Consider the following 27,615-nt stretch of genomic DNA (forward strand, 5'->3'; position numbering starts at 1 on the left):
CCCATAATGTGGGGCTTGGACTTAAAATTCCAAGATCAGGAGTCATATGCTGTACTGATTGAGCCAGCTAGGTGGCCCTAGGATTAGTATTTTATTTTATTTTATTTTTTAGATTTATTTTTTAGAGAGAGAGGGAGACCGGGGTTGGGAGGAGCAGAGGGAGCGGGAGAGAGAGAATCTCCAGCAGGCTCCCCACTGAGAACAGGTAGCCTGATGTTGGGCTTGATCCCACAACCCTGAGATCATGAGATCCTGACCTGAGCTGAAACCGAGTCAGCTGCTGAACCGACTGAACCACACAGGCGTCCCTGGGATTAGTATTTTTTAAACTCCCATGGTGATCACACCCGTCAGAATGGCTAAAATTAACAAGTCAGGAAACGACAGATGTTGGCGGGGATGTGGAGAAAGGGGAACCCTCCTACACTGTTGGTGGGAATGCAAGCTGGTGCAACCCCTCTGGAAAACAGTATGGAGGTTCCTCAAACAGTTGAAAATAGAGCTACCATACGATCCAGCAATTGCACTACTGGGTATTTACCCCAAAGATACAAATGTAGGGATCCGAAGGGGTACGTGCACCCAATGTTTATAGCAGCAATGTCCACAATAGCCAAACTGTGGAAAGAGCCAAGATGTCCATCAACAGATGAATGGATAAAGAAGATGTGGTATATATACACAATGGAATATTATGCAGCCATCAAAAGGAATGAGATCTTGCCATCTGCAATGACGTGGATGGAACTGGAGGGTGTTATGCTGAGTGAAATAAGTCAATCAGAGAAAGACATGTATCATATGACCTCACTGATACGAGGAATTCTTAATCTCAGGAAACAAACTGAGGGTTGCTGGAGTGGTGGGGGGTGGGAGGGATTGGGTAGCTGGGTGATAGACAGTGGGGAGGGTATGTGCTATGGTGAGCGCTGTGAATTGTACAAGACTGATGAATCATGGATCTGTACTTCTGAAACAAATAATGCAATATATGTTAAGAAAAAAAAAGAAGATAGCAGGAGGGGAAGAATGAAGGGGAGTAAGTCAGAGGGGGAGACGAACCATTAGAGACGATGGACTCTGAAAAACAAACTGAAGGTTCTAGAGGGGAGGGTGGTGGGGGGATGGGTTGGCCTGGTGATGGGTATTAAGGAGGGCACATTCTGCATGGAGCACTGGGTGTTATGCACAAACAATGAATCATGGAACACTACATCAAAAAAAAAAAAAAAAAACTTCCATGGTGATTGCAATGTGCAGCCAGGGTTGAGAATCACTATTTTAGAGTAACCTTGCCAGGGGTTACTGCTTCTTATCTCCATTTGTGAATTCAGCAAGACAGTTTTAGTCATTTTCCCTTTCTTATACCTCCTTCCATGTGAGAGGAGTCTTCGTATTGGCAGAGAGTTGAGGGAGAGATGGTAGTGTTTAGTTAAGGCAGATTTTTTTTAATCTTTCAGATTATCTTTTGGGGGAGGCCAGCCATTCCTACAAGCCTGGAGAAAAGATGATGAAGATGACAGGCCCCCTTTCTTTTTTCTTCTTCCTCTTTCTTCCCTGTTTTTTATGTTTCTAGGAATTACAATTAATGTCTTTGGCCACAGAGATTTCCTACTTATGGTTACTTTCCCACCAAACCCCTTACAGTGTTGACAGACCACTTCACTCCCCAGATGGTAGGAAGACTTGGGGATTGAGGCCACAGCTATCAACCCCAGAGCTCTGTGGCTGAGACATGATGCTTCTTGCCTACAGAGGAATTTGTAACTAGAAATCAGTGCAGCAAACAGGATTATAATCATCCACTGTCAATATATGGACTGTAAACTGCTTTTTACACTGTATTGGGTCCTGGATGGCAGAATTTTTCGGGCTCAGTAAGATGCATTCTGACTTCAGCAGTTGATGTTTCAGAGTGAAATGACTTCTGGTAGGACCACAGTTGCTTTGCTGCTTATGATGTGTCCCTTTGAGGGAACTGTCCTGCAAAAGAAATGCATTCTATTTTGGAAGGTCATAGAAGGCACTGGAAGGAGCCATGATTTTATGCTCTGAGACATTTCCCTAGCTGTCACCCAAACCCCACAATTTGTTCAAGTCCAAACTCACTGATCACTAAGTAAGCTTCTATCAAGGTTGGTTCTTTGAAGACTTAGCTGGGCATGGAAAGCAGACTTTCATTCGGGCCAAGTGAGCCTGGGGAGGAGGGCTGGCTGAGTTTAGCAACCCGCACTACCCTCTGTAAGGGAGAACTGTCCCCATTGCTGAATGCAGAGATGCTGTGGAGCAGTAATTCTTGTGCCTAGTTCCACATGAAATCACTAGGGAAGCTTTGAAAACTGCCCCAGGAAAAGTCTGCAGATGGAGCCTTGACACTAGTACTTTTTAAAGCTCCCAGATGATTCCAATATACAGCCAGAGTTCAGAACCATGGCCGTAGAGAACGGAGATTTTGACATTAGGAATAAGATTTCCCTGTGAATTCTTCCAATCTTTTGGGACATTAAAGTGATGTAGCTTCAAAAGGTGAGGACACTTACACTTCATCCCACTGCCTGGGATGTACCACCCACCCTAAGACCTTGGCATGACCGATGGGGCCAGCTGTGTCAAGGCCCTACCGAGTTCTCTTGGGCCACGACCAAGGAGGGGAGAGAGAAGGATGTGGTTGAAACAGGCAGGAGCTGATACTAGGGCTTTATAGGCCATGGAAAGGAATTTGGGCTGGATGGCACAGGGATGGTGGTGAGCTGAGACATATGTTTCAAAAAAACCCCCACGTTCTGGAGAGTCTATTATAGGGCTACTCTGGTCTGAATGTTTGCATCCCCTCAAAATTCATATGTTGAGACTTATTTCCCAATGTGATGGTGCTTGGAGGTGGGGTCTTTGGGAGGTGATTAGGTCATGAAGGTGGAACCCTCATGGATAGGATTAGTGCCCTTATACAAGGGACTACAGAAAGTTCCCTATCCTATCTACTGTGTGAGGACACAGCAAAAAGACAGCTATCTATGAACCAGGAAATGGGTTTTCACCAGACAGGGAATCTGTCAGCACCTTTATCTTGGGCTTCTCAGCCTCTAGAGCTGTGGGAAATAAGTTTCTATTCTTTATAATCCACCCAGTCTACCTGAATGGACTAAGACAAGGGGTAAGAGTGCAGTCAGGGAGGCCAGCTAGGAGGCTTACACAGTGGTCCAGGGGAGAGAGTCATGTGGCTCAGACTAGGGGACCATTGTTAATGGTTTGCATGGAAGAACAGTCTTTCTTGTTTTTCAAATTGAAGTAATACATGCTCATTGAAAGAAATACAAGCAATATAAAAGAACATAGAGAATAAAATGTGAACCTGACCATGTGAGGATTCATCTCTTTGTTCTCATCTGGATTCAGTTCCCACTTCACTCCCCGAAGACAACTGCTAACAGCTTAGGGTGTGTTCCCCCTACTTTCCTCAGGGTATTCGTCATCTGTCTTTGAGGACAAATGTATGTCCACACATATATGGTGGTTTTTAAAAATACAAATGTGATCATGTAGAGATGTAGAGATGCAGAGATGTCTTTGCAATTTGCTTTTGCTCATTTCATATGTCACAGGGGTCTTCCCATGTCAGTACCTGTGGAACGGCCTCAGTTTTACATTAATTCATGCTTTTGCATGGTATGGATGAGCCATAAGATACTTGATGGCCAGTTAGCCATTCTAACTTTTTTCTACTGCACGCAATGTTGCAGTGGATGTTTCATACATATATCTTTAACAGGTATCTACAAGTGGAATTATTGGTTCTAATGGACATGCACATATTACATTTTGACAGATGCTGAAAATTTTTGTTCAGGAAGGACTACACCAATTTGTTCTCTCTCTTTTTTAAAAGATTTTATTTATTTGAGAGAGAGGCAGAGAGAAAGGGCATGAATGGGGGAGAGGGGCAGAGGGAGAAGCAGGCTCCCCACTGAGCAGGGAGCCTGACTCGACTCAGGGCTTTGATCCCAGGACCCCGGGATCATGACCTGAGCCGAAGGCAGATGCTTAACCGACTGAGCCACCCAGGCGCCCCTACACCAATTTATTCTCTTATCAGCACGTTAGCACCTCTTTCCCCACACTCTTATTCATACCAGCCATTATCTTCTTTCCTTCCAATCTGATGAACTAAAAGTGTTTCCCTTTGTTTTTTCCTTCCATTTTTTTATTTTAGAGAGAGAGAGCGAGAGAGCACAAGTGGGAGGGGCAGAGGGAGAGAGAATCTCAAGCAGATTGCGCTCAGCACGGAGCCCAAGGTGGGCCTCGATCTCATGACCCCGAGATCATGATCTGAGCCGAAACCAAGAGTTGGACGCCTGACAATACCACGCAGGCACCCCGTGTTTCCCTTTGTTTTAATTTACATCTGTGATTGCTAGTGAGGTTCATATGTTTACTGGTCATCTGTATTTCCACCATGAATGACCTTCGTCTGTCTTTTCTGTTGGGATATTTGTCTTTCTTCTGATTTCTAGGAGCTCTTATATGGTATTATATTAACTCCTTGTCTGTATGTGTGTGTATATATATATGGAAAGATTTTTCTCCCAGTCTGCTTGTCTCTTATCCCTGTTTACAGCATCTTTGAATTTTTACTATTAAATCTAAAATCTCTATTACTTCTAGGTTCTTTGTCTCATTTGAGAAGGTCTTTTTTTTGACTTCACATTAAGAAGTGTTATTAGTTGGGTGTTTTGAGGATGGATTGCACTAATTTATTGGGCCCTTTGGTTGAGCAGTTTTACATAACATAACAATTACCAAAGAATCTGAAGAAGAGGAGGAAAGATACTCACTTCATTAAGGGCCTGATGGAGGTCTAGACACTTCATGGGCTTCCTCTCTGTAAACCTGTAATTATCTCTATTTTATGGATAAAGAAATAGGTGACTTGTCTGAAGTCATACAATTAGGATGTGGTGAAGCACAGTTCTTGGGACGTCGTAGCAGGGACGTAAATTAATATTTATTGGATGAGTGAATGAGCTGGAATTTTATTCCAAGCCTGTCTGACTGAACCCAAGCTCCTTCTATACCTCATTACTGCTTCTTGCTCTCTCTGCATAAGGCAGCCTAAGTTTAGCAGATTTTTAGGGTCAAGGATAGATTATTACAAAACGGAATATTCCACATTTGGATCCCTTCTCCCTTCCACATTATACAAAGCCAAAAATCTGGCTAATTGTAGAAAGAGCAAAAATGGAGCTTTGGAAGAAGTTGGCTTACAGTTTTAGACCTGGATTTTGGACAAAAACAATAAGTGGAGAAGGATAAGAAGATGACAGGTGGGATTCAGATCTTTCAGGGAACAGAACCTCTTCCTTGGTCATTCTTCTCTGGGTCAACCTCGGGAGAATTGTCTTCAGCGGGTTTTGATTGGATCCCTGGTATTTGTGACATACACAGAGTCCCAGGTGGGTGGGCAGGGCTGAGTCTTACAAGTCCTTTGAGTCTATTTTGTTTGTCTTGTTTCCTGTTTCTTTCAGAACATGCTTCTAGAACTTTCGTCTCTTATGAAAAAATAATTCATGTGTGGGGCCAGAAAAATGAACCCAGGAGTAACTGGCATCTGCGGGAGAAAAGTTGCACTTTTGTTAGCTCAAACTTTGAGAAGAACTGCGGGAACCATTCCCTCCACAGAGACACCCACCGGGCGATGGGTGTGTACAGGGTGCTCCCAGCTGGGCCCCCCCTCTACAGGAGACCCTCCCCTGATGGGGCTGGGATCAGTCTGTCACTGTGCCACCTGGTCTCACCGCCGGTCTGATCTCAAGCAGGGGGAGGAAGGGAGGAAGTGCACCCTGGGAGAGAAAATCTCGGGGTAAGAGCTGCTGCCCCTCTGAGGGGAGAAGGATTGAGACATGGCTGTCCTTCCCCCACCTAGCAGCCCGGTGGGATTTGATGCCCTGCTCGCTGCAGGGGGCACCCTGTTCTGCGGCGGCACAGCAGCAGTTAGGACCATTGATAGATGGAGTCACTGACCGATCGATCTCCTGTTGGTTCCTTCTCTCTGGAGGACCCTGACACACTGGGGACTGCCTGGGATGCTGCAGAAGAGAGCCCAGCATTGGATGGGGCTGGTCTGGGCTTCTAGCCCAAATGGTTCCTGAGTCTTCTCTGTCTCCGTACTTTGCAGAGGTGGAAATGAGGTGTGGAGATAGGAAGAGGCATGATCTGTTCCACAGTAAGTTGGTAGAAGAGCCAGTGAAGACCAGGTGGATGAAAATGATGCTGGGGCCAAGTCCAAGTGGGTATCACTAAGGGACAGAGCATATTCCAGGTGCTTAAGACACGTTCTCTCTACCTTGTACAACTGTGTAAAGTTACTGTTCATCCCCATTTTATAGATCAGAGAAGGCTCAAAGAGACTAAGTAGCTTGCCCCACAGCTCAAGGTTGCACAGCTGAAGTGTCTGCCATGCAGCTGAATTCAGACCCAGATCCCGCTGCTCCAAGGCGCAAACTCCTTCCAGGAAGCCATGAAGCCATGCTCTCTCCTATCCATGACGATCAGCAGCCCCTGGGCAATGATTTATTTGCATATCTTCCTGTCCAACTAGCCTGTGGAAGCTGTAAGGATAAGGGCTGTACATTTTCAATCTTGGATGCCCAGCATGCAGCACAGTGTTGGTTGGTTGAATGAACGTATGTTTCTGTATAGATGCCAAAGACAATATATGACCTTTTGCTTTCAGCTCTCCAGTCTATTCCTTATTCACTGGTGTTCTGTCATGTCCTGTCAATAGGTTTATTATGAGAGACTCTTTCAGAAGCCTGTATGGCAGCTTTTTTTGTTTGTTTTTTTTCCCTTTAATTTAAACTTCCTTTATCCTCAGAAGCCTTTACAGGGTCAACTATACAGCGCAAAGAGAGGTTAAAGGATGGGTGTAAAATGTTAAAGGATGAGTGTAAAATGTGATGCTCCCAGTAAATGCTGGTGTGTCTCTGACGGATTCTGTCTACTGCTTTAGGATGAGGATCACTGCCTCAGGGATGCACTTGTTTTCAAGGGGGAAGAGTAAAAGCTAGACATGAAGAACCAGTAATGCCTCTTTCTGGCTGACTGAGCAGGCCAGTGGCAGGTGTATGTTGGGATCTGTAGGAGCGGGAGGGGTGAGGATAGAAGGTACCACGTTCTTGAATCAAATGAAAGACACTTGCATAATGGAATGTGGGATGAGTGGCTTCTTCCATCTCTCTGGAAAGCACAGGTGCTCTATGGGGAGAATTGGAAACCCATTCCACTCCGGGTCCTATCACAAAACGGATATTAAACATCAAATACAATCTTGCTAGTACATCCTAATTGAGGGGCAGGGGTGATGGGCTGGAGAAGAGTGAAAAATTCTAGAGCTGTTTGAAAGAACAGCCTAATTATTCCCAAACAGATACAACAAAACTGTTGGCAGGGACTGGTGTAGGGGTAGCCGATCTGGGAGTCCTCTTTGTACCCTGGAAGTAGATATGAATCCCTCCAAAGGTGCACATTCAAAGGAAAGTAGATGGCTGCTGCCCATCTGGGGCAGGGCAGTGTTTGAATGCCCCTCTTCTGCAGAAAACAGTGGCTTTATTCTATTGTAAACTATGATTGTCATTCCCACAAGTGCAAATGTCAAGGTCGAAGGAGCGAATGACCATCCGTTCTAAATGACCGGGTTTTTTTTTTTTCTTTTCCTTCCTTCCCTTCCCTTCCCTCCCTCTCTCTCTCTTTTCTTTTCTTTCCCTTATTTCCCTCTTTCTTCTTTCTTTCCTTCCTTCCTTCTTCCTTTTTCTTTCTTTTCTTTCTTTTTTAAAGATTTATTTATTTATTTGAGAGACAGAGAGAGTGAGCACATATGCACAATGAGGGGAGGGGAGCAGAGGGAGAGAGAAACCCAAGCCGACTTGGAGCTGAGTGCAGAGCCCGGCAACTGGGCTTGATCCCACAACCCAGCTGAAATCAAGAGTCGGATGTCTAACCGACTGTGCCATCCAGGCGCCCCTAAATGGCCAGGTTTTCTTAATAGAAAATTTTGGGACTAAGACCCACCTGCTTTTTTCAGAATGGATTATAACTTTATGTCTTCAGGCAAAGGACTGTATTTGACCTCTCATACCTACAATGTCACGACTGTGTTGTTTTGCTAACAGTTGCTAACCCCATTATATGCTCCCTGGAAACCCTCCTTGGCTCAGTAGGGTGCCCAGGGAGTGGAATTCAGTAACTTTTAATTTCAGTTTTCTCATCTGGGGAATGGGGTGAGGCCAGGCACTTCCTGAAGCTCAGATCTCAGCAGCTCTTCAGACATCATGAGAATGTATTATTTACTACCTCACTGACAGCTTAGCCAGACCACCCGAGTCCAGCATTACTCTTGGTTATCTAGCCTGCCCGCCATTCAATACCTTGCTTTCCCTTTACATCAAAATCCAGGACTCAAATGATCGAATATACTCTTCTAGTTTTATGTATTTACTCCCTTAACCACAATTCTAAACTCTTTGCCCTGCTCATCACTGTATCTTGGTGTTGGCTTAATACCCCTTTCTCTCTGGTTACTTTCATTTAGCTTTGTTTTATTCATTCATTCATTCAACTCTACCCCCACTATGGGTCTCAAACTCACAACCCCGAGATCAAGAGTCACATGCTCCACTGACTGAGCCAGCCAGGTGCCCCTAGCTTTCTGTTTTAAATTAGACCTATTATTTTGAGATAATTGTAGATTCACATGCTCTTGTATGAAACAATACCCTTCAGCAGGCTGCCCTCAATGGTGACATTTTGCAGAGCTATCGCACAACATCGAAGCCAGGAAATTGTGTTTAATGCCTTTTATCTGCTCTCACAGGCATCGGGGATTTTTTAAATTTCAGCGTTGAGGAGTCACATTAGCATTATCACATTTTTTAGGTCTTTCATCAGATTAATCAGGTAGCAGGTAAAGGTCCAAACTAGAGGAAGACACATAATTCTCTGGGAGAAGAGATTTCCTAAGGCCTCCAGCCCTGTGATCTTTAACACAGGGGATCAGAGGCAGGGAAAACCAGCTTACAATGCATAATGATATGTCTTTATTTCATCAACAGAAATGGTGTCTAGACAAAATTCAGTTAACACTAGCAATTCAATTGAGTGAAAAATTTTTTTTTGCACAATAGTGTATTTACAATGAGTAAATGAAGTTTCAATTCATTAGTTCATAGCAATGCTTTGTTTTCCCCAAAATGGTAAAAATTCTTAGTTACAGAGAATAAGCATCAACAGCCATTTCATTTTTACAATAAAAACCACAACGAAAACCACAATCACTTAGAAAAAAAAAGACAAGCCTAAGAACTAGTTCAATAAAATGATGCATTGAATTAAGTTACATTAATCGCATAGAATCTGTGTAAAAAGTATGTAGAAAAACACCTGATGTAACCTGTTACAGTCGTTGAGCAGTTATGAGAGGTACAGAGGGTTATACAGGTAGATATGTGTGAAACTGTCCGTATTGTTCGACCTGGGGAGGAAGAGAAGAGGGGCTGCGGCCCCTTGCATACACTGAGAAGACCCTGTTTTGAATATGGCCTCTGGAGTTTGTAAGGCATATATTAGAGGTGCACTTGCATCAGACTGGTTCTGGAACAAATTCTCCCAGGCCCTTCTGGCCTCACGGGCAAAGGTGGTGCTTGCCTCGAATGGCACACTGTGTCTAACCAGCACCTGGAGCTCCCAAGTGCATTTGGAATCTTCCTGTTCACTCACTAGAAGTGGCAGGTCTTTTGGGTCCGAGCGTGAATGGGCATCCCTGCATTCACACACGCCAAATGCATCGTTAGGACCCAGGGGAGGTTACCCCTCTGCCTGCTGACGTATTTTGGTAGGAGACTTAGCATCATCGGTAGGAAAAACCCTCTTTGTCCAAGTCCCTTCCCTCTTTCCTCACATACATGTCCGATCAGCCCCCCAGGAACGTTTGGCACTGAATGAATGGTCTTGGTGCCCTTCTGCTTCTAAGGAGGGCCACTGTTTTAGCTGAGGTCAATAAACTGGAATGAAGTGAAAGTCAGAGGTGTTTATCCATCGCTTGACAGTGAGATGCATGCACCACGTCACAACATTAAATCAAAGCTACAAATTGGGCCTCTGCAACCAAAGGGTATTCTTCACAGAATGGCAGCTTCATTCTCATATTACAATTAAAATGCACTGATATTCATTTGATATAAATATTATCTCCCAGGGTGGAGTGTAGGAAAATACTATACACTTACTTTTCTTTGCAAGAAATGTTTTTGCACCGTCAGTTGAATAATTTATCCTCAAAATCTGCCACAATAGGTCCTTTCTATGTACAAATACCATCTGCACACACTATCTGTGTACAAATATCGTCTGTTCTGCAGCATCAGTCTTTGATGCCTGGGTCAGGAGATGGCTCGGGCGATACTGAGAACACACAGACTGCCTCCATGCACACGGACTTCCTGCACGAATACTGACTCCACACCCGGCACCGCACTGTGGACTGACTCGCCAGTAACTGCGCCTACAACAGGATCCTTGGTCTGGGGGAAGTTTATTAACTTAGGATCGGGTGAACAGCTTTATTCTTAAAAAAGAAAAGACTCTGCCCCTCAGTCTATTTACAGTGATTTGAAGACAAAACTTGATTCTTGCTCCCTTCCTGGTCTGCGACTCCTCCCAAACTGTAAGTGATAGGGGAGCAGGTTGAAGTCACTTACTAATTAAGCAGCTGCTAGTTTCAGTGGGGTAGAATCTGGAGACCCAGCCAGGGGGATCTTTTGTAGCTATGTAGCTTTGCAGGCTTGACCCACTTTGGGAGGGTTATGCTACTCCACAGGATGTGGAGCAGCCCATAGGGACAGGACTCTGGGATTTCTTAAAAGGCTTAGAGTTTATACACCTTTGCTTCTTCTTTAAAGGCAATCATAAGGTATTAAAAGAGAGTGTAGGTTTAGGCTCTTTTGTAATGAAGATTTTAAGTCATCTCTACGTGGGGCTCGAACTTACCACCCTGAGATCAAGAGTCGTGTGCTTTACTGGCTGAGCCAGCCAGGCGCCCCTAGATCTCTTGGTAACAGCTTTGAACTTCACATTGTGGCCACTTAATTTCTGGCAGTTCGCTGGTGCAAGTCCTAGAGCTGGTCCCTGGCCTCCTTTTTAAGGAGAAGTGGCAGTTGGCATTCTAATCGCTAGCTTTTTTTTTTTTTTTTACTTCCTTGGGAAAGCAATACAAGGATTAAATCCAAAGTCATAGTGCATCTTAAAAGCAGCATACTTTTAGAAAGACAGTTAATAAATTACTTGTACAATATACAAAATAATGTTTTATACTGCAGCATCACCTCTGACGCCTGAGTCATTGTGAGGGCACCCGGAACAGAAATAGCAGGATGGCCTAGTCACTTTGCCAGCTCTTTTGTTTTGTTTTTGCAACCGTTTTGTTCCAGAATCAGTACGTAATGAAGTTTGATTTTATTCCAAGGCACCCCCAGATAACGCAGAGAAACAAACACATACAGCAAAGCACTCACCTGCCCAAAGCCTGACCAACCTGAATGAAGCGAGGTTGTCTGGACACACAAGTAGGACATAGGCAGATCCAAGGGGAGGACTAGATTCAGGCAGATGGTAACTAGCCAGGGGGCCACCGCCACGGTCCCCGCCCCTACAGCTCATGCCCACCTGTTTGGAGACCCGACTCGGCCTCGGCAGGGATCTTCCTAAGCAGTCCATGGCGGGAGGGTCCTTTATTTTTATAAGGAAGGGCCCTTCAAGCACAACTACATGTCACCATGCTGTGCAAACACTATTCCCTGTTATTAACTTGCTTTTGTTTTTCCTAAAAGACACGAGCCTCACCAAAGGGCCCCGGTTAAGGAGACAGTCTGGTTTTTAAAACTCCACTTGAGGCAGTTTGGATTCTGATCCCCAGCTAGTCCTCCCTTTGAATCAACCTGGAAACAATTCTGACGAACACGTGGTTCAGGGTAGTAGAAGACAAGACAGGTCACACAGACAATTGCACAAAACCAGTCACTGTTTATGGTACATAGTGAACAAAATCATTAAGTCGTTAGAAAATCTCTAAGAAATGGAAAGTTTTTCAAGCAGTTTTTAACCAGTTCCCATAGTGGGGGGGGGCAGGTGGGAGGTTGGTTGAGGAAGAGGGAGAAATGCGAGGGGGGGGTTGGGGGCAGGAGAATGTGAGCTGAATTAGGGTGGAGGGAAATCAGGAGGGCCCCCTCCCCCACCCGGACATGGCCGCAGCACAGGGTGAGCGGACGGAACGACAGACAGGGGGAGACTGTGGAATGTGGTCAAGACTACCAGTTGCACATGAGCTGTCACCAGGGTGAATCACGCCAACAGGCTGGTTTGGACCTGGTTATGAGACTAGCAGGAAACATTCTTTTTTTTCCAAAAGAAGAGGAGGTCACTTAAAAAAGGCAACCAGAGAGTTAAAAAAAAAAACAAAATACTGTTGGCTGACTCCTCCACCGCAACACATACCTGTGGTGCATCACATGATTCACATTGAATTTAAATTCCAGCCATCACCAGGTTTCCACAAAGGCAAACCCCACGGTGAAGCACAGAACCGCTCCACTAGGCCAAGACATTCCAACAACCATAATAAAAACGGCAGCTCCAACGCTGAGCCACATCAAAATCTGTCTCAGACTAGCACACGCACATACACACGCACATGAGGAGAAACAGAAACCCAGAGGCAGGTTTTAAAAGCGGAACTATTTGAAAAGAAAAGCCTTTTTTTTTTTAAATCCTACCGCATGAACCAACAAATTTCTGGCATTCATACATATTTAAACATTTAGCGCTAATATTTGTACAGAAAAAAGTTAATAATACTAAAACATATGTTACTATGATTTCACTTTTCGCCTACATCATATACTAATTTCCCCTTTTACATGCAGCTTTAATATTGTCCAAACAATGGCACAAATAAAGAAACAAAGTCAACCGTCTACTCCCCACTGCCCACCACCCCATCCCCACATCAAACCTTTTGGGACTCTTCCCGCAGCCAGGCTGGAGGGCCCACTGGAGGGAGGGAGGGACTCTGCCTCCTCTTACGCTGGGGACAGGGTCTGGGCACATCTTCCTGTAAACGTGGCCAGGGGCCAGCATGCCCCCAAAGCCAAGGGAAGCTGCTCTCTGTGGGTTGCAAGCCAACCAGTTTTGCAGCAAGAGAAGAAAATTACCATCAGGTGAGGGTGTGTGTGTGGGGTGTGTGTGGTGTGTGTGGTGTGTGTGGTGTGTGTGTGTGTGTGTGTGTGTGTGTGTGTGTGTGTGTGTGTGTGTGTGTGTGTGTGTGTGTGTGTGTGGCGGGGTAAGGGGGCAGGGGGGCTCCTTGGCCATATCGTGTCCAAAGCCTCAGAACGAAATCTGCCTTTGGACAAGAGACAAGCAGAAAACCCTCAGAATTCAACTCAAAGCATTTGGAGAAGGGAGGGAGAAAGAAATTCTTTTGCCTGCATCAGGGACAGACCCCAGGCTCACATGTGCCCACTCTCTCCTACTCTGGGCAAGCTGCATTAACCCAGGACGCCGCTTACAGGCAGGACCCCAGGTGCTGTGATTTAAACTGACTCAGGTGAGAGGTCCTGGGAGCCCAGCTTGCGTAGCAGGCCTGGACAGGGGAGCAGGGGGCCGGGGTGGTCGGGTGGCTGATCAGCCAAATCCTTCCACAAAGTTCCTCCTGCGCTGCCCTTCCAAGAACAGGCAGAGGCCTGAGGACGGGTTGAAATGAATGGGACTCGCCCCCTGGGTGAGAAAATAGTTCTAACTTGATTTTTAGGAGCCAATGCCTGCTGAGTTCTGGTACAAAATCATGGGTTCCTGCTGTTTGGATGCACTTTCCAGTGGACGTCCAAATTCTCTCCCCACTTAGGAGTCTGAACATCCAGCATCAACTCTGAACTCTCTGCATTTAAACTTTGCTTCCGGGAGAGGTGGGGAGGAGGTGAAATATAAAAATATTCAAGCAGATTATTGTCTACACATCCTAGGATGAATTCATTATTTGGCAAGATTATTTTTCCTACATAATTATCACCTGAGTGCTTTTTAATTAGCTAAAATGTCTTACTTTTCAACTAAAAGCAAAGAATATACAGTATACTTGAGTTATACTGAAGTAATAACAACTTCATTTAAGAAAATAGGTTTGACCCAAAACTCAGTGCAAGTGGCAAAGTTGACCATGACTGTACAGTATCTGCAAGAAAAAAAACAACAACAAACCCACGACACTCCGAGGACACCGGCCGATGGTGCCCAAAGCAAACCAAACAACAACAGAAAAAGGGTCTGAAATAAAACCTCAAAAAAAAAAAAAAGCTTCCAACATTGAATTCTGTTCCATAAATAAGTACAAACTGAAATTGAACTGTGAAGCAAGAAAAATGACTATGTTAACAGTTACCAAACTAGTTCTAGCATCGGAGACAAAAGAAGAGGAATGTTGGAACCTGTTGATAAACGAGAAATGAAGTTTCCAGTTTCAGGATGAGAAAATTGAGGCATGCAGGACTTTTGCATATGGATATATATATATTTTATATATATATTATATATAATATGTACAGTCTAGCTATAAAACTTTGATGTGTATAGAAGCTGTCTTCAATGAAAAAATTGAACATTCAGAAGAAATTCCTGAGATAGGGTTTGTGACATGGGCCACTGAGAAAAAAAATCCGTGGTTGGGTCCTAGAGGTGTTATAGTCTATCCCTGTTGAGACTGAAATTAACCCACAGACAGGCAGCGTCACCACCGCCGTCTTTCCTTGCCTGGGCAAGGGGTAGCACCATTGTGAAGGGAACTGTGTATCACTCCCGCGTGGAGAGAGGAGGGAATACTTAGAAACAGTATTGCTGCTTAGAACGCTGTAGTGTGCACCAAATTCCTTCTTGGTTCTTCCAGACAACAGATGAACAGCACCGCAGGCTGACCGAGGAACCCCCTGAGGGGTGGGGGGGGGGGAGACGTGGGAGAACTGGAAGGCGGGCCGGGTCACTAGGTGTACTCTTTCCGGGGCTGCTCGTCAGTCGTACACTTATCAGTCATCTCCTGGCAGAAGTCCACGGTCACCGTCTGGCTCCTGGATTCAAGAGGAGGCGCCCTCTCTGAGAAGGTTCCCGGCTCAGCGCCCTCCGGCCTCCTCCCGGAAGTACAGTTTTCCGGGGCGCAGCCAGGGGCCCAGGGGGGGCCGGGGGGAGCCGCTCCGGGCTCCAAGCAGCAGGGCGCGCTTTCGCCCACCGCACACTGCGCGGCGGCCAGGTTCTGCTCGACGCCCAAGGGCGCGGGGTTAATACTGGAGGCTGCGGGGAGGCCCACGGGTCTGAGGACGGGGCAGTACCGGTGCAGGGCCTGGATCTGCTCAGGGCTCTGGATGTCGCGGCAGACTTCCTGGGAAAGGCAGGAGAAGTTGTCCAGCAGCTCCCCCATGCAGGCTTTCAGTTGGTTCCTCTCTGACAACAGCTTCTCTTTCTCACACACCTGGACAACAGAGGTAGAAAAGAGAGAAGGCCCCATCAAGCCTGAACGGGAAGACAGAAGCCCTGGTTTCCGGGAGTTTTCCAGCTTCCGTTTCTGCGTTTGGTAGGACAGGCTCACTCATGAATGACGAGGCCGGGATCTAGGCACCTACAAGACGTGTATTCAAGGAGCCTGGACGTGAGTTTCCTATCGGAGCAGCCTATCCAGGTGCGCCAGTGAGCCTGCCGCTTCCTCTGGAGAGTGACCAGCAACATTCCCACAAAACCAGAGAACTGCAGGGAGTCAAGGCTCTGGTTTCCTGGAATTTGGGGTTTGTAGAGCATCAGCTGGAAAACTCTCAGTCCCAAACTTTGTCGTTGAAAAATCCACCCCCCCAACCCGTGCATTAGGCTGCCATTTTTGAAAGTCAGAAATTGGCCAATTCCAACTTTATGACATTTTGGAAAAAGGCAATATTATGGGGTGGGGGTAAGACCCGTGGTTGCCAGGGATGGGAGGAGGGAGAGGGATGGACAGGTGGAGCACAGAGCATTTTTAGGGCAGTGAAATTACTCAGTGTACAGTCGCGATGGATACATTGTCCAAACCCACAGACTATACCACACCAAGAGTGAGCCCTGATGCAAATTATGGACTCTGGGTGGTTATGCTGTGTGGATTCAGGTTCCTCAACGGTAACAAATGCACTACTCAAGTGGGAGGTGTTGGTAATGGGGGAGGTGGTGAGTGCGTAGGGGCAGGGGGCAGGGGAATTCAATTTTGCTGTGAACCAAAAACATCTCCAAAAAGAAAAGTCTATTGAAAAAATGAACGAAAATCACAACAAAAATCGACCACGGGCAATTTCACATGATTCGATCAAACCTCAGCAGGCTTTCTGGCCTTTGCGACGGACAGACGGGACAGAGCAGGTCCTCCCGGGGACAGCTGGGGACCGCGCAGTGCGTCAGGAGCACCGGCTCTCCCTGGACACGGGAAGGGCCGACAGAGGCGTGGAGACCGAGTCCTAGCAGACTAGCCTGAGGTTCCGAGATGTCCTCCTCCAAGAAAATCTCACATAAGCTCTCGTGTTCCTAAAATTCGCCATCCCATCAGAGAGATGAATTTCGCTGCTAGAGGGGAGGCTGGTGAAGGTTTCACCCGAACTCGCTGAACGAGGAGAGATGTGGAGGCTGCACTGGGGGCACACAGTGAAAGGATGAGGAAACTGGACATCACCACCAGATGGGAGGGAGAATGGAGGGGGGGGGTGCGGAGAGGGAGCGAAAGGAGGAGAGAGAAGCAAACATACGACATGGGGGCTCCGACACGGGAGCTGCACGTGCTGCTCACGAATGCAATCTGGCAGGCAGCGTGGGCTTGTGTGTCGGAGACAGATTTACACGGGGAAAGGGCACCTGCTCAAATATTTATAAATTTATCAAGAAAACATGTTTTAAAAATGAAAAATAAACAGATGTACAAATGCAAGTTGAGAGAAATACATTATGCAAGTTTGCAAAAGCTGTGGCGTGCCACAGGCAGCGTGGGAGTGGGGAGCGAGGTGTGTGTGCGCTGAGGACGCGCGGGGCGGGCCGGCCTGTCCCCGCCTGCCAGCGCCATCCGGGCACCCAGGCCAGGTGGGCGGGCCCAGCGCCATCCGGGCACCCGGCCAGGTGGGCGGGCCCAGCGCCGACACCCGGACCAGGTGAGCGGGCCCAGCGCTGAAGCGCGAGGGCGGTGGATAAGAAAGGAAGTACAGCAGGGAGATCTCCTTGCGAAAAAAATCTTACGTTTGTGGCCGTGCATCCCGGGGTGCCAGGAAGGCCTTGGGGGCCTGCAGAGATGGAGGCCACACCGCCCCGGCGTAGGAGGGCCATCTCAGTCCCCATTCTGTCACTGACCCCCTACTGATCTGCCAACTGTCTCGGGCCACTTTGAGGGAGAAGAAAATGAACTTATGCGGCGACAGTGTTTTGGCTGTCCGCAGGAAAGGCAGTATAAACCCAGGCCCTGGTTACAGGGGTGAAGCTCTAAGTCACAGACGGACACTGATGAGTAATGAGACCCTCACTCAGTGCGGAAACGCACCCTATTATTGAAGGGGTTTCCAAAACCAGTGGGAGGAGAAGTAGGAGATAACCTCTCCCGTTTTTCAGCTGAACAGTATCAGCGGAGTGCTTTAGATATCTGCCTGGTGTGTGGTTTAGACTTTATTACTTGTTTATTGTTACTGGACTTTATTATTTGTATTGCAAAATTACACGGAAAGAATTCTAATTACAAAATCAGGCATTCCTTAAATACGGGCGATGAGAATCATTCTACTTCTGGGAGAGGGGCATGGGGCCGAAGGACCCCGGATGTGTGCTCAAGGCCCTGACGGCTCGTACTCAGCGGACTCAGCCTTGCTGGGTCCCTACCGAAGCCCCAGTGGGCTTTCAGAAGACCCACATTCACCAGCAGCAACGTCTTGCTTCCTTATGTGGCTTAAATACAAATTGTTGTTGTCGTTAAAGCAACATTAAAGAAAAAATTTAAAGAAGAAATTCGTAATCCCACAACCCAGTCACAATTTCAAATACATTTCAGGGCAACTGACATTTCCTGAGAGGCATCCCTTGGCCTGCGCTGGTGAGACTGAGAGTCAATCCAGTCACTGTCCTTGTTGTGAGGAACCTGCCGTTCGGGCCAGGGGACACAGACACACGCAGACAACGCCGAGACTGCTGTGATAAGCACGAAGCCAGAGGTCAGATCAGGGCTCCCAGGGTGGGTGCTCAGCCTCACCGGGGACTCAGGATGTTCCCTCGAGAGGGGACAGTAACTTGATTCTTAAAAGATGAAGGATGAAGTCAGAGAAGAAAATGCTTGAGGAATGTCCAAGGTAGAGGGGGAGATAGCAGATGCACAGACAGAAGCAGAAACAGCAGGTGGCAGGAAGGGCAAAGCGTTGGATTCTGTTAGGGGTCAAGTTGGAGGACAGGAGTGGAAGGTGAGGCTGGAGGCAGTAGCTACAGACTAAACTGTACGAGCAAGCACGAATATCTTGCTGAGAAGCTTGGGCTTTATTTTGCAGGTGAGGGGAGCCACTTCGAGGAGCAGGTTTCCCCTGCTTGGTGGGAGTTAAAAAAGAAAAAAGACCCTGAGGTCCAAGACTACCTTGATAACAGGTAACATTTACTCATGCCTTTCAAATGTCACTTGTTCTTAGGTTCTCATCAGGACGGTGGCCTACCATGAGGCAAAGGATCACCACGTATAATCTGAGGACCCAGACTTAGATCATAAGCATATCACGTGGCCTCTCTCTTCTTCAGCCTGACATGGACATGGCACCTAAGATGTTTCCAGTATTTGGCCAGCAGAAAGGTCAAGCTGAATGAAGTTGCACTGGTTGCCTTCAAAGCTAACTCAGGAGCCAGAGGCCACCTGGATTTAGCTTCAGCTTGCTTACAGAGGAGAAGGGGGCACCGAGCTCCCAGTGAGGGGAGCCTGGGAGATGGGGGCTTGTTCCCTGAGACAAAAGGCACGGGGAAGAGGTGCCGGCCCCTTGGAGGCAGAATTGCAAAATCAAGGACATGGGGTTTTGAGGGCCTTCAGGAGATCACGTGGTATCCTATCTGGATTCTACATTCTGCTGTGGGAGGCAGGAGAAAGCAGTGGTGAAAATACAAGATTTGGGTTTGCAATCAAGCTCTGCCACACAGTGGGGAGTTGGCAAACCTCTCCACTTGTTTCCTCCTCTGTAAATGGAGAGAAAATAGAATCTAAGTCACAGGGTTGATGTGAGGATTAAATGCGATCATTTATAAAAACAGCTGAGAGTAACACCTGGTTCACACATGTATGCAATAAATGTTAGCTACTAGTACATGCTGAATGAACAAAGAACTCACTCTAAATGCAGGGAGGCTGAAGGATATAAAATACTGAAATGTGATCACACACCTGCACAGACACACACAATTCCAGATAGAAAGCTATTACTTGTGTTGAGAAACTTGTTTAAAAATAAACCCAAACCTCCCTGAATGGTGACCCTCTCTCCACTTCTCTAGCCTTCACCATTGCAGCCCTGTATGAGTCCTGCTCACTCCGGGTTGCTGATAAAAACAAACGGGTCAACTCACCAATTTGCGGATTTCACATTCTAAATTCTGAATACAGTCTAGTTTCCTCTTGCGGCAGCGCTGGGCCGCGATGCGGTTCTTGCTGCGCCGTCGGACGTCGTGAATGAACTCTAACTGTTCTGAGGTTAGCTTGTGCATCTTAATCATCATCTGGAAATCGTTCCTTGGAAGATCTGTGATTTGATCTACAGGAAAGGGAAGTTTGACCTGAAACCAAGAACAGTAGAATATGATTATGGTGGTTGGATTTTAGTTTGAATACCAGCTGGCAGAATATAAAAAAAAAAAAAAGGTAAAACCTCCTTTTAAAGATGACCAGATAGTACGGAAACTACTGTAAGCAAGCAGTGATTAATTCTTTCTTGTCTCAGATATAAATAAGATGTCACATTTAGAGAGTCAAACAGAACGTGAATTGTATACACAATTGTGTACAATTGTACACACAAATTGTAACGTGGTTATCGCTCCTGAGATTTCTGAAGCAAACAGCATGGGAGATCCTGGAAAATGTGGACTTTTTCACTGTTACAGCAATTCTCTAAGAAAGGCTATATAGTTAGTTGAAACCTACTTCCATGGAGCCTTGACTCAATAAAAGATCATCATCTAAGGAATTATCTGAAATACTTGAATGAGGAGAGCACCACACACCTCGAAGAGGCTGGAAAGACGAAACAACCAGTGGGATTTTCAGTAACACGGCATAAGAAGAGGCAGCGAGAGAACTCGGGTAGTCTACACCGGGGTGGACTAGGAGTTGGAGGTGGGCTTTAGTCCTTCTACCAGACATGAGACCTCAGGCTAGTTACCTTACTTCTCTGAGCCTCAATCTCCTCATCTGCAAAATGGGACGTGCTCCTGAGCTGGCTAGGGCTCTACAAAGCTGGGCACTTTGGCAGATTGTATTTTCCAAAAATACAATGGCCATCCCATCTCACGTTTCCTTTTACAACATGATGTTGACTTTTCCCTATCCAGAGGCGGGATGCACGTTTCTGCCTCTGGATCATCACCATGCGGTGGGAGTCACGGTGTGTGGCTTGAGGCTGGGTCATAAAAGGAGCTGCAGCTTCCTCTTAGGCTTCTTGGGCTGCTCCCTCTGGAGGAAAGCAGCTGCCAGGCCTACAGGACTCCCAGGCAGCCCCATGGAAGGCCCAGGCCCGTGTGGAGAAGAACTGAAGCCAACAACCAGCGTTACCCAGCCAGTCACGTGCACGAACCACCTTGGACGTGGATTCTCCAGGCCCCGTCAAACCTCAGAGATGGGAGGCCCCAGCCACTGACTTCGATCTCATGAGGTATCCCAAGCCGGAAGTGCTCACATGGGCCACTCCTGAGTTCTGCCCCACAGAAACGGTGAGATCTTAAACGATTTAAGCCACGGAGTCTGGGGATGATTTGTTATGCAACAGTGATAACTGATGCAGATACTGTCAGCAGCAAGATTCCAATGTCCAGACTCTTGACAAAGGCAAATAAGCATTATCCAAGGAGAGGATGAGAGTCTCTGGATGGATGGATCTGTGTCCTCCTTATATTCTGTCAAATGCACAGGCCTGGATCTTCAGCACTGCCCTCTCCAAGACTCTTACTGATGATGCAGGGACTCCAGGGTTTGGTTCTGGTTCTGTTTCTGAAAAGGAAGGTTGCATGTTGCTTGGCTAAGAGACAAAGTGTCTGTCTCCTGGGCTCAGATTCACTTAATTCTTGCTTACATCAGCATCCGCTTTCGATGGACCAGCAGATGGCGCTATAAACCTAAACTTCCTTCAAGTGCTAGCCCCGCGCTGTTCAATGCAAACACGAGCTGTGATTTTGCCATTTCTAGCAGCCACATTAAAGGGAGTGAAAAGAAACAACTGAAATTCATTTTAATAGTATATTTAGTTGAGTCCAATAGGTCCACAATATTTTCAACATGTAATTAATATAAACCTTATTGAGATAGTTTACTTTTTTAGCACTACATTTTCAAAATTGGGAGGCGTATTTTGCACTTAGCACAATTCAGAACGAGGCACATTTCTAGGGCTCGATAGCCACGTGTGGCGTGTGGCTGCTACACTGGACAGCATAGCTCTAGGAGACAGAACGAATGGGACGCAGTGAACTGGAGTAACCAGAAAAACAGGAGGATCCGGGTTTAACTGATCAAAATATTTATAGGTGCAGAAACCAAGCCCTCGTTAACATTCAGAAGCTGCAGTGTTATGTCTGCGTCGTTCAGGAGAGTCAGATGAAGATACTCTATTCTGAGCTCAGGCTTTTGCTCTGATTGCATCAGATGCAGGAAGACGAGTCTAAATCCTGGCATTTATGGCTAGTTAATCCCCACACACAAAGGCATTCACACTGCACGATCATTTGACTTTCCTGTGGCTGGATGCAACTGCTTTGTCAGGTTCCTTCATAGCTCCGAGCCTGCTAGACGTGGCGTTTGCCGAGGGCTCCCAGTGGGTGCTCTGATTCAACTTTCGCCTGGTGAACTGTATCCCGTGACACCTGTACAATTTTGGTCCAAGAAAGCAACATCGCAACCGCACACATTCCACCACACTCAGCGCAGCCCTGCTGCCACTGCAGGGAAAGCAAGCAGGCTTTGTCCATGGGCTGTGTCTGCACAGGGCCTGGATACGAAGAATGTTTGCTTTCCCTTTATACCCTTTGGATAACAAACAGATACTCCAATCCTGGACAGTGCCTAACTCACATGGGGATCAGCCAGGCGGGGACACGGATGTTTCCACACCAGGTGGAAGCCTTGTTTGCACCCAGAGGTTGCAGCACCGTGGGGCCTCGTGCAGTCTCCCCCTCTGCTGACAACAAAGCAATGCTGCTTCTGCGCTGAATCCTGCTTACTTCTTTTCCCAAAGAGTATGTACCTACAGTTCGGGCCACAGGGAAGTCAAAAGGCCTTCTAGACCGAGAGCTACTGTATTTAAAATCATCCAGACAGCGAATATAAAACACCAGGGAAAGAGGACAGAGGTTGACAGGAAAAGGAAAAATCAACAATGCTTGTTTCAAAGTCCTTGAAGCAAAAGGCCATATAAAGTTTGGGCAGAGCTGTTGCAACTCCAGCTGCTTTTTAAAGAGGTCAAAGGAAAAGAAAATAGTCAGCTATAGACCTTCTTCCATGGGAAAGAAACCCCACAGCCAACCACTCTTGTTTCTTCCTAATAGGCTCTGTTGGCCCTCAGGCAAGGGAGAGCTTCCACGGACTACCAAGAGGAAGTCCCAAAGTGTGCTTGGGATGCAGGAGTGGTTAACTTGGCCACAGCTCTTTTTTCTTTGCAGAGCAGTAAGTTCCAAGCCAGTGGACATCTTCCCTGGTGATAAAGAGCAGCCAGAGACCCCCTTATGGATCGGGGAGAATATTCCATTCTTAAGCTTGCAGGCCCCCCAACACTCCCCGAACGGGGCTCAAAAGTCAGCTAATGCGACTTGGCCTTCGAAGCTCAAATGCTTCAGAAGGGCGGAGACCCTTCTCCCATTCTTCTGGAGAATTCTTAGAACCCAAATAGGCCCTAGAGGGCTTACCATCTTATTTATTGTCCCTCCACACACTTCTTCTTCCAGGATTTTACTTCGCAGCAGTGGTTTCGTTTTCATTCACTGGACTCTCAGAAACAGTGCAAAACACCCAACGTAACAAGATGAAATGTCCTGCCAGTTCCCTTCACCACATGTCTGAGCGCTGGCCTGCACCTGCGGTCAGCTACCAGATGCACAGAAGGTGAAGCCCATCAGGCCTCGGGGGCTAAGCATGCTGCATAGCAGGGGAAGGGCCCGCGCGGCTGAGGGTACTGATTTCTCATGGGTGCTGCTCATCCCCACCCCTCCCCCCGCCTCGGCTTTAGGTAGCGACTCCGAAAATGAGGCGCAGCCCCTGAGTCAGCAAGGTGTATCCCGTGGGCCCAACAGGACCCCCGGCATGGTCTGCTACTGTTGACTTGCTACTCCCTCTCCTCCTCGGCCCTCTGGAGCACGACTGGAAGAACAGGACAGAGGGCTTTTCAGCCCAGTTGCAGGACCGAACTGAGAAACAGCAACCGGAGCGGGGTTAGACGTTCTGGGCACTCCAGCTCATGAGCACCTGGTGAGATGGGGTGCCTCCTCTCGCCCAACAGAAATTCGTTGTTCCACTTCTCTCCTTACCAACAACCACCCTGTTCTGCAGCCAGAACTACTCTTTGCTCCCAGTTTAGCAAAAATAACCATTAAAAATTATATAAGAAATACAACTTCTTGCAGAAAATTCAAATATGAGACAAAAGAGGAGACAAAATTCCCACCCCCCAAACAATGGCTGTCTTGCTCGGATGGGCTCCCCTGTGACCTGTGCTTCCTCTGTATCTTTTGTGCAGGGTTGTAAGCAGACCACAGCCCCCTCGCCTCACCGTGCCTCTTACCACATTTCACTTGCCCGGAGCTGCTGGTCTGCTGAACGGGAGCTACTGGAGAAGCAGGGCAGCGACGCAAAGGTTGCAGAAAAAGCTGAAAGCAAGCATTTCCTCTAGAAATCCCAGCTGAAGCTGGTTTGCAAATCTTCTTTGCTGCCTCCTTTCTTGGTTTTACTACCAGATATTGAATAGAAGCCGCAGGAGTCGGATGCTAACAGTACCCCGAGGCCCAGCACCCTTGACACCTATACTCTTACAAGACCCTGGGATCTCTGTGCCTCGTCCGGGGGTGGGGGAAGCAAGATGCCCATCGGGCTGATGATTCAGTGCTGCGGGCAGCGGGACAGCCAGGTCCGTGCTAGACAGATGCCCGAGACAGAATCTCCCATCTCCACTAAGAAACGTTTCCTGCACAACTGTCCTTCTATCCTCTATTTGCATGGTCCAGTTTGCAGAACAAATGCAGGACACCTGGGATTTAGTTGTACTGCAATTAATTAGCTGTCTGACCTCAGGCCAGTTTTTCATTCTCTCTGTCCTGAAGTTCTTTGAGGATCCGTGAGAGAAAGATAATACATGCCCTACTTAGCTTACAGGACGGCTATGAAGAATAAAATTGGGTGAAAGATGGAGAAAGTGCTTTGAAAAGTCTGAATTGCCTGATAGATATGAGGTATTATTAATTCTGTTGATTAGTCCTATCTTTCTTTGTCACATGGTTTCTTCTTCCAGACAGACAGTACGCTTTGGAATTCCAGATGCTAGGAACATCTTTCTAGACAACACAAAAACATCGTTTTAATTAGAAATATGGCCGACTTCTATGCTGCCTAGCAAAGTTTTCTTTTTATTAAGCAGACCAATCAGAGGCATTTTAAGAAAGATGCCTGATTCAATGAACCACAAAAAATGACTGTAAAATTTTTACATACAACATATGTCTGGAAGTTGGCATGTGGGTGGAAGAGTAAGAGTCAGACACGGCTCTTCCATTTTATTACATGTCAGACATCATTTCTCCCTGCTCCCACACACACGCATCAACACAAACGTACACACATCCTCACTCTCGCACGCTTTATGCCTCCTGCCATGAAATGTGTTAATAAAGCAGGTCCAACTAATCGATCCTTTTGGCCATGCAAACTGTCTTTCTAGTGCTTCCTTACTAAAACCTACAATCAGGGGTGCCTGGGTGGCTCAGTCATTAAGCGCCTGCCTTCAGCTCAGGTCATGATCCCAGGGTCCTGGGATCGAGCCCCGCATCGGGCTCCCTGCTCAGTGGGAAGCCTGCTTCTCCCTCTCCCACTCCCCCTGCTTGTGTTCCCTCTCTCACTGTGTCCCTCTGTGTCAAATAAATAAATACAATCTAAAAAAAAAAAAAGAAAAGAAAAGAAACGGGAGCCCTTGTGCACTGCTGGTAGGAATGTCAAATGGGGCCATCACCTTAGAAGACAGTCTGGTAGTTCCTCAAAAGGTTAAAGATATCGTTATCATATGATTTGGCGATTCTACTGCTAGATACATAATGAAGAGAACTGAAAACTTATGTCTACAAAACACTTGTACACCAATGATTATAGTCAAAAAGAGGAAGCCACCCAAATGTCCCTCAACCGTTCAACGAATCAACAAAGTGTGCTCTATCCACAGAGTAGATGATTATTCAGCAATAAAAAAGAACAAAGCACTGAGATATGGTGGACCCGCTGGTACATCAATGGCAAGGATGAACCTTGAAAACATTATGCTCAGTGAAAGAAGCCAGACACAAAAAGCCACATAGTTATGAAATGTTCAGAATAGGCAAATCTTTAGAGATAGAAGGTAGATTAGTGGATGCCTGGGGTTGAGGGGAGCACAGTGAGGAGCGGCTGCTAATGGGGATGGTGTTTCTTTTTGGGGTGATGAAAATGTCCTGGAACTACAGTGGAGATGGTCCAAACCTTTGTGGATCATTAAAAATCCCTGAATTGTTCACTTTAACAGGGTAAATTTTATGGTGTGTGAATTGAATCTCAATTAAAATAATGACCCTCTGTGAGATATACATACATAAAACTCAGAAATGACAGAGGTACATTCCTCCCCAACTTTGCCTCTTATTTTTATCTTATTCTCCATATTGCCTTTTTAGTCATATGTATATTTATGAAGCAAATTAGGACCTTGTTATACATACAGTTTTGTTACTTTTTCTACTTAATATGACCTGTTCATATTTTTCATCATTGGAAGTAAGACAGAAATTCCCAAACGGACTTCTTAAGTAATATAGCAAACCCAAAAGTCATAAAGAAAAAGATGGATAACTTGACTGCATAAAACTTAAACATTTCTTTGTATATGGTAAAAAGATGCCATAAATAAAAAGACCAAGTAGGAGAAACTATCGGAAACATTTCTAATAAAAGGTTAATATTCCTGTATTAGGGATTAAGGATCCTATAAATTGATTTAAAGATGAACAACACAAGAGAAAAATGGGCAAAGATGGAAAGTGGCAAGTCACAGGAAGGGAAATATAAATGGCACATACACATGAGAAAAGATGTCAACCTCATTAGTTATCATCTTTTACCCAGCAGATGGTCAAAATTTAAAAGGACTGGTAACAGCCAGTATTGGCAAGAGCAGGGGGGATGGACATCCATAAATTGCTGAAGGATACAACCTTTTGGGGAAGTAGTTAGGGAGTAGTTCACAGATAAGCATCACCTTTAACCCCCTTCGGGGATTCTAACCCACAAAAATAAAAGCACCACTACTAAATATGTTCACAAAAATGTTTATTGCAGCAATTTTTATAAGAAGGGAAAAAAAACCTGGAAACACCTGGACTGTCAGTTGATAGATGGTAGCTATGAGAGCTATAAGCTGTGATTTGTGGGACCCATGGATATTAAAGAAGTATGCTTTAACCCGATGTGACTGACCTAGAGGCATGCACATAGTAGAACAGCTCTGTAAAGGAAGCACATTGCTGAGTAATTGTACAGTAAATGCCATTAAACTAAAACTTTAATGGGGATATGTGTTTGTATTTTGTAGCAGGCACAGAGAGAGCCTGTTAAATTTGGTATGTTAGGGGCTGGGTATGTTGTGTTTGATTATTTCAAAGAAGAAAGTAATTTTAAAGAGCTGATTGTTGAGAAAGGACAATATTGTGCTCAATGAAGCTCTCTTCAAAGCCAGGGGACAGTTAAAAAAGAGGAGAGAAGTCAGGATCCATGAGACGCTACTATAACCAGAACACCTTACCGACTGTAAGGAATGCTGATACTTTCCTTTTGATCTAACATTTGGCTCCTGACTGAGGTGGAGGAAGGGAGGCTGGGAAGGAGCCTGGCCCATCTGTCTGGAGCACTGGACAGGTACCTGGCCGGAGGTGAGAACTCTGTTTGGTTTCTGACTCCAGTGTCTCCTTGGGCTTCACTCAGAAGGGGAGTCACCTGAACCTCTTACAAGAACAGATCAGGGCAGGATCAGACCAACAGATGTTGGCCTCTTCTCGATCAGTTCAGTTCAGTTCAGTTCAGAA

At 46.3% G+C, this 27,615-nt stretch overlaps 2 protein-coding genes across 11 annotated transcripts in view; one reads left to right on the forward strand and one right to left on the reverse strand.

The window, feature by feature from the left end:
• GJA10 (gap junction protein alpha 10) overlaps positions 1 to 25,363 on the forward strand; it is a 29,126-nt gene extending 3,763 nt beyond the window's left edge. Inside the window, exons 2-3 of one of the 4 annotated variants that reach the window (XM_073893640.1) lie at positions 18,615 to 18,708; positions 24,039 to 25,363. In XM_073893640.1, coding sequence (XP_073749741.1) covers positions 18,615 to 18,665 — 51 coding nt within the window. In that variant the 3' untranslated portion in view covers positions 18,666 to 18,708; positions 24,039 to 25,363. Of the gene's footprint in view, positions 1 to 5,522; positions 7,211 to 18,614; positions 18,709 to 24,038 lie in introns of those variants that run through there. The other 3 variants (XM_025862732.2, XM_025862741.2, XM_025862722.2) reach the window with 3 other exon arrangements.
• The window catches only part of BACH2 (BTB domain and CNC homolog 2), a 361,400-nt gene continuing 342,861 nt past the window's right edge, over positions 9,077 to 27,615 (reverse strand). For all 7 annotated transcript variants that reach the window (XM_073893638.1, XM_073893637.1, XM_025862674.2 and 4 more), the window contains 2 exons: positions 19,669 to 19,875; positions 9,077 to 15,556 (listed from right to left, as the gene is read on the reverse strand). In XM_073893638.1, the coding sequence (XP_073749739.1) occupies positions 15,074 to 15,556; positions 19,669 to 19,875 (690 nt within the window). In that variant the 3' untranslated portion in view covers positions 9,077 to 15,073. The remainder of the gene's footprint in view (positions 15,557 to 19,668; positions 19,876 to 27,615) is intronic.

This window comes from Callorhinus ursinus, unplaced genomic scaffold (assembly GCF_003265705.2).
Source record: "Callorhinus ursinus isolate GAN/ISIS: 27379988/994484 unplaced genomic scaffold, GSC_fseal_2.0 scaffold6, whole genome shotgun sequence".
In the NCBI taxonomy this organism is placed as follows: Eukaryota; Metazoa; Chordata; class Mammalia; order Carnivora; family Otariidae; genus Callorhinus; species Callorhinus ursinus.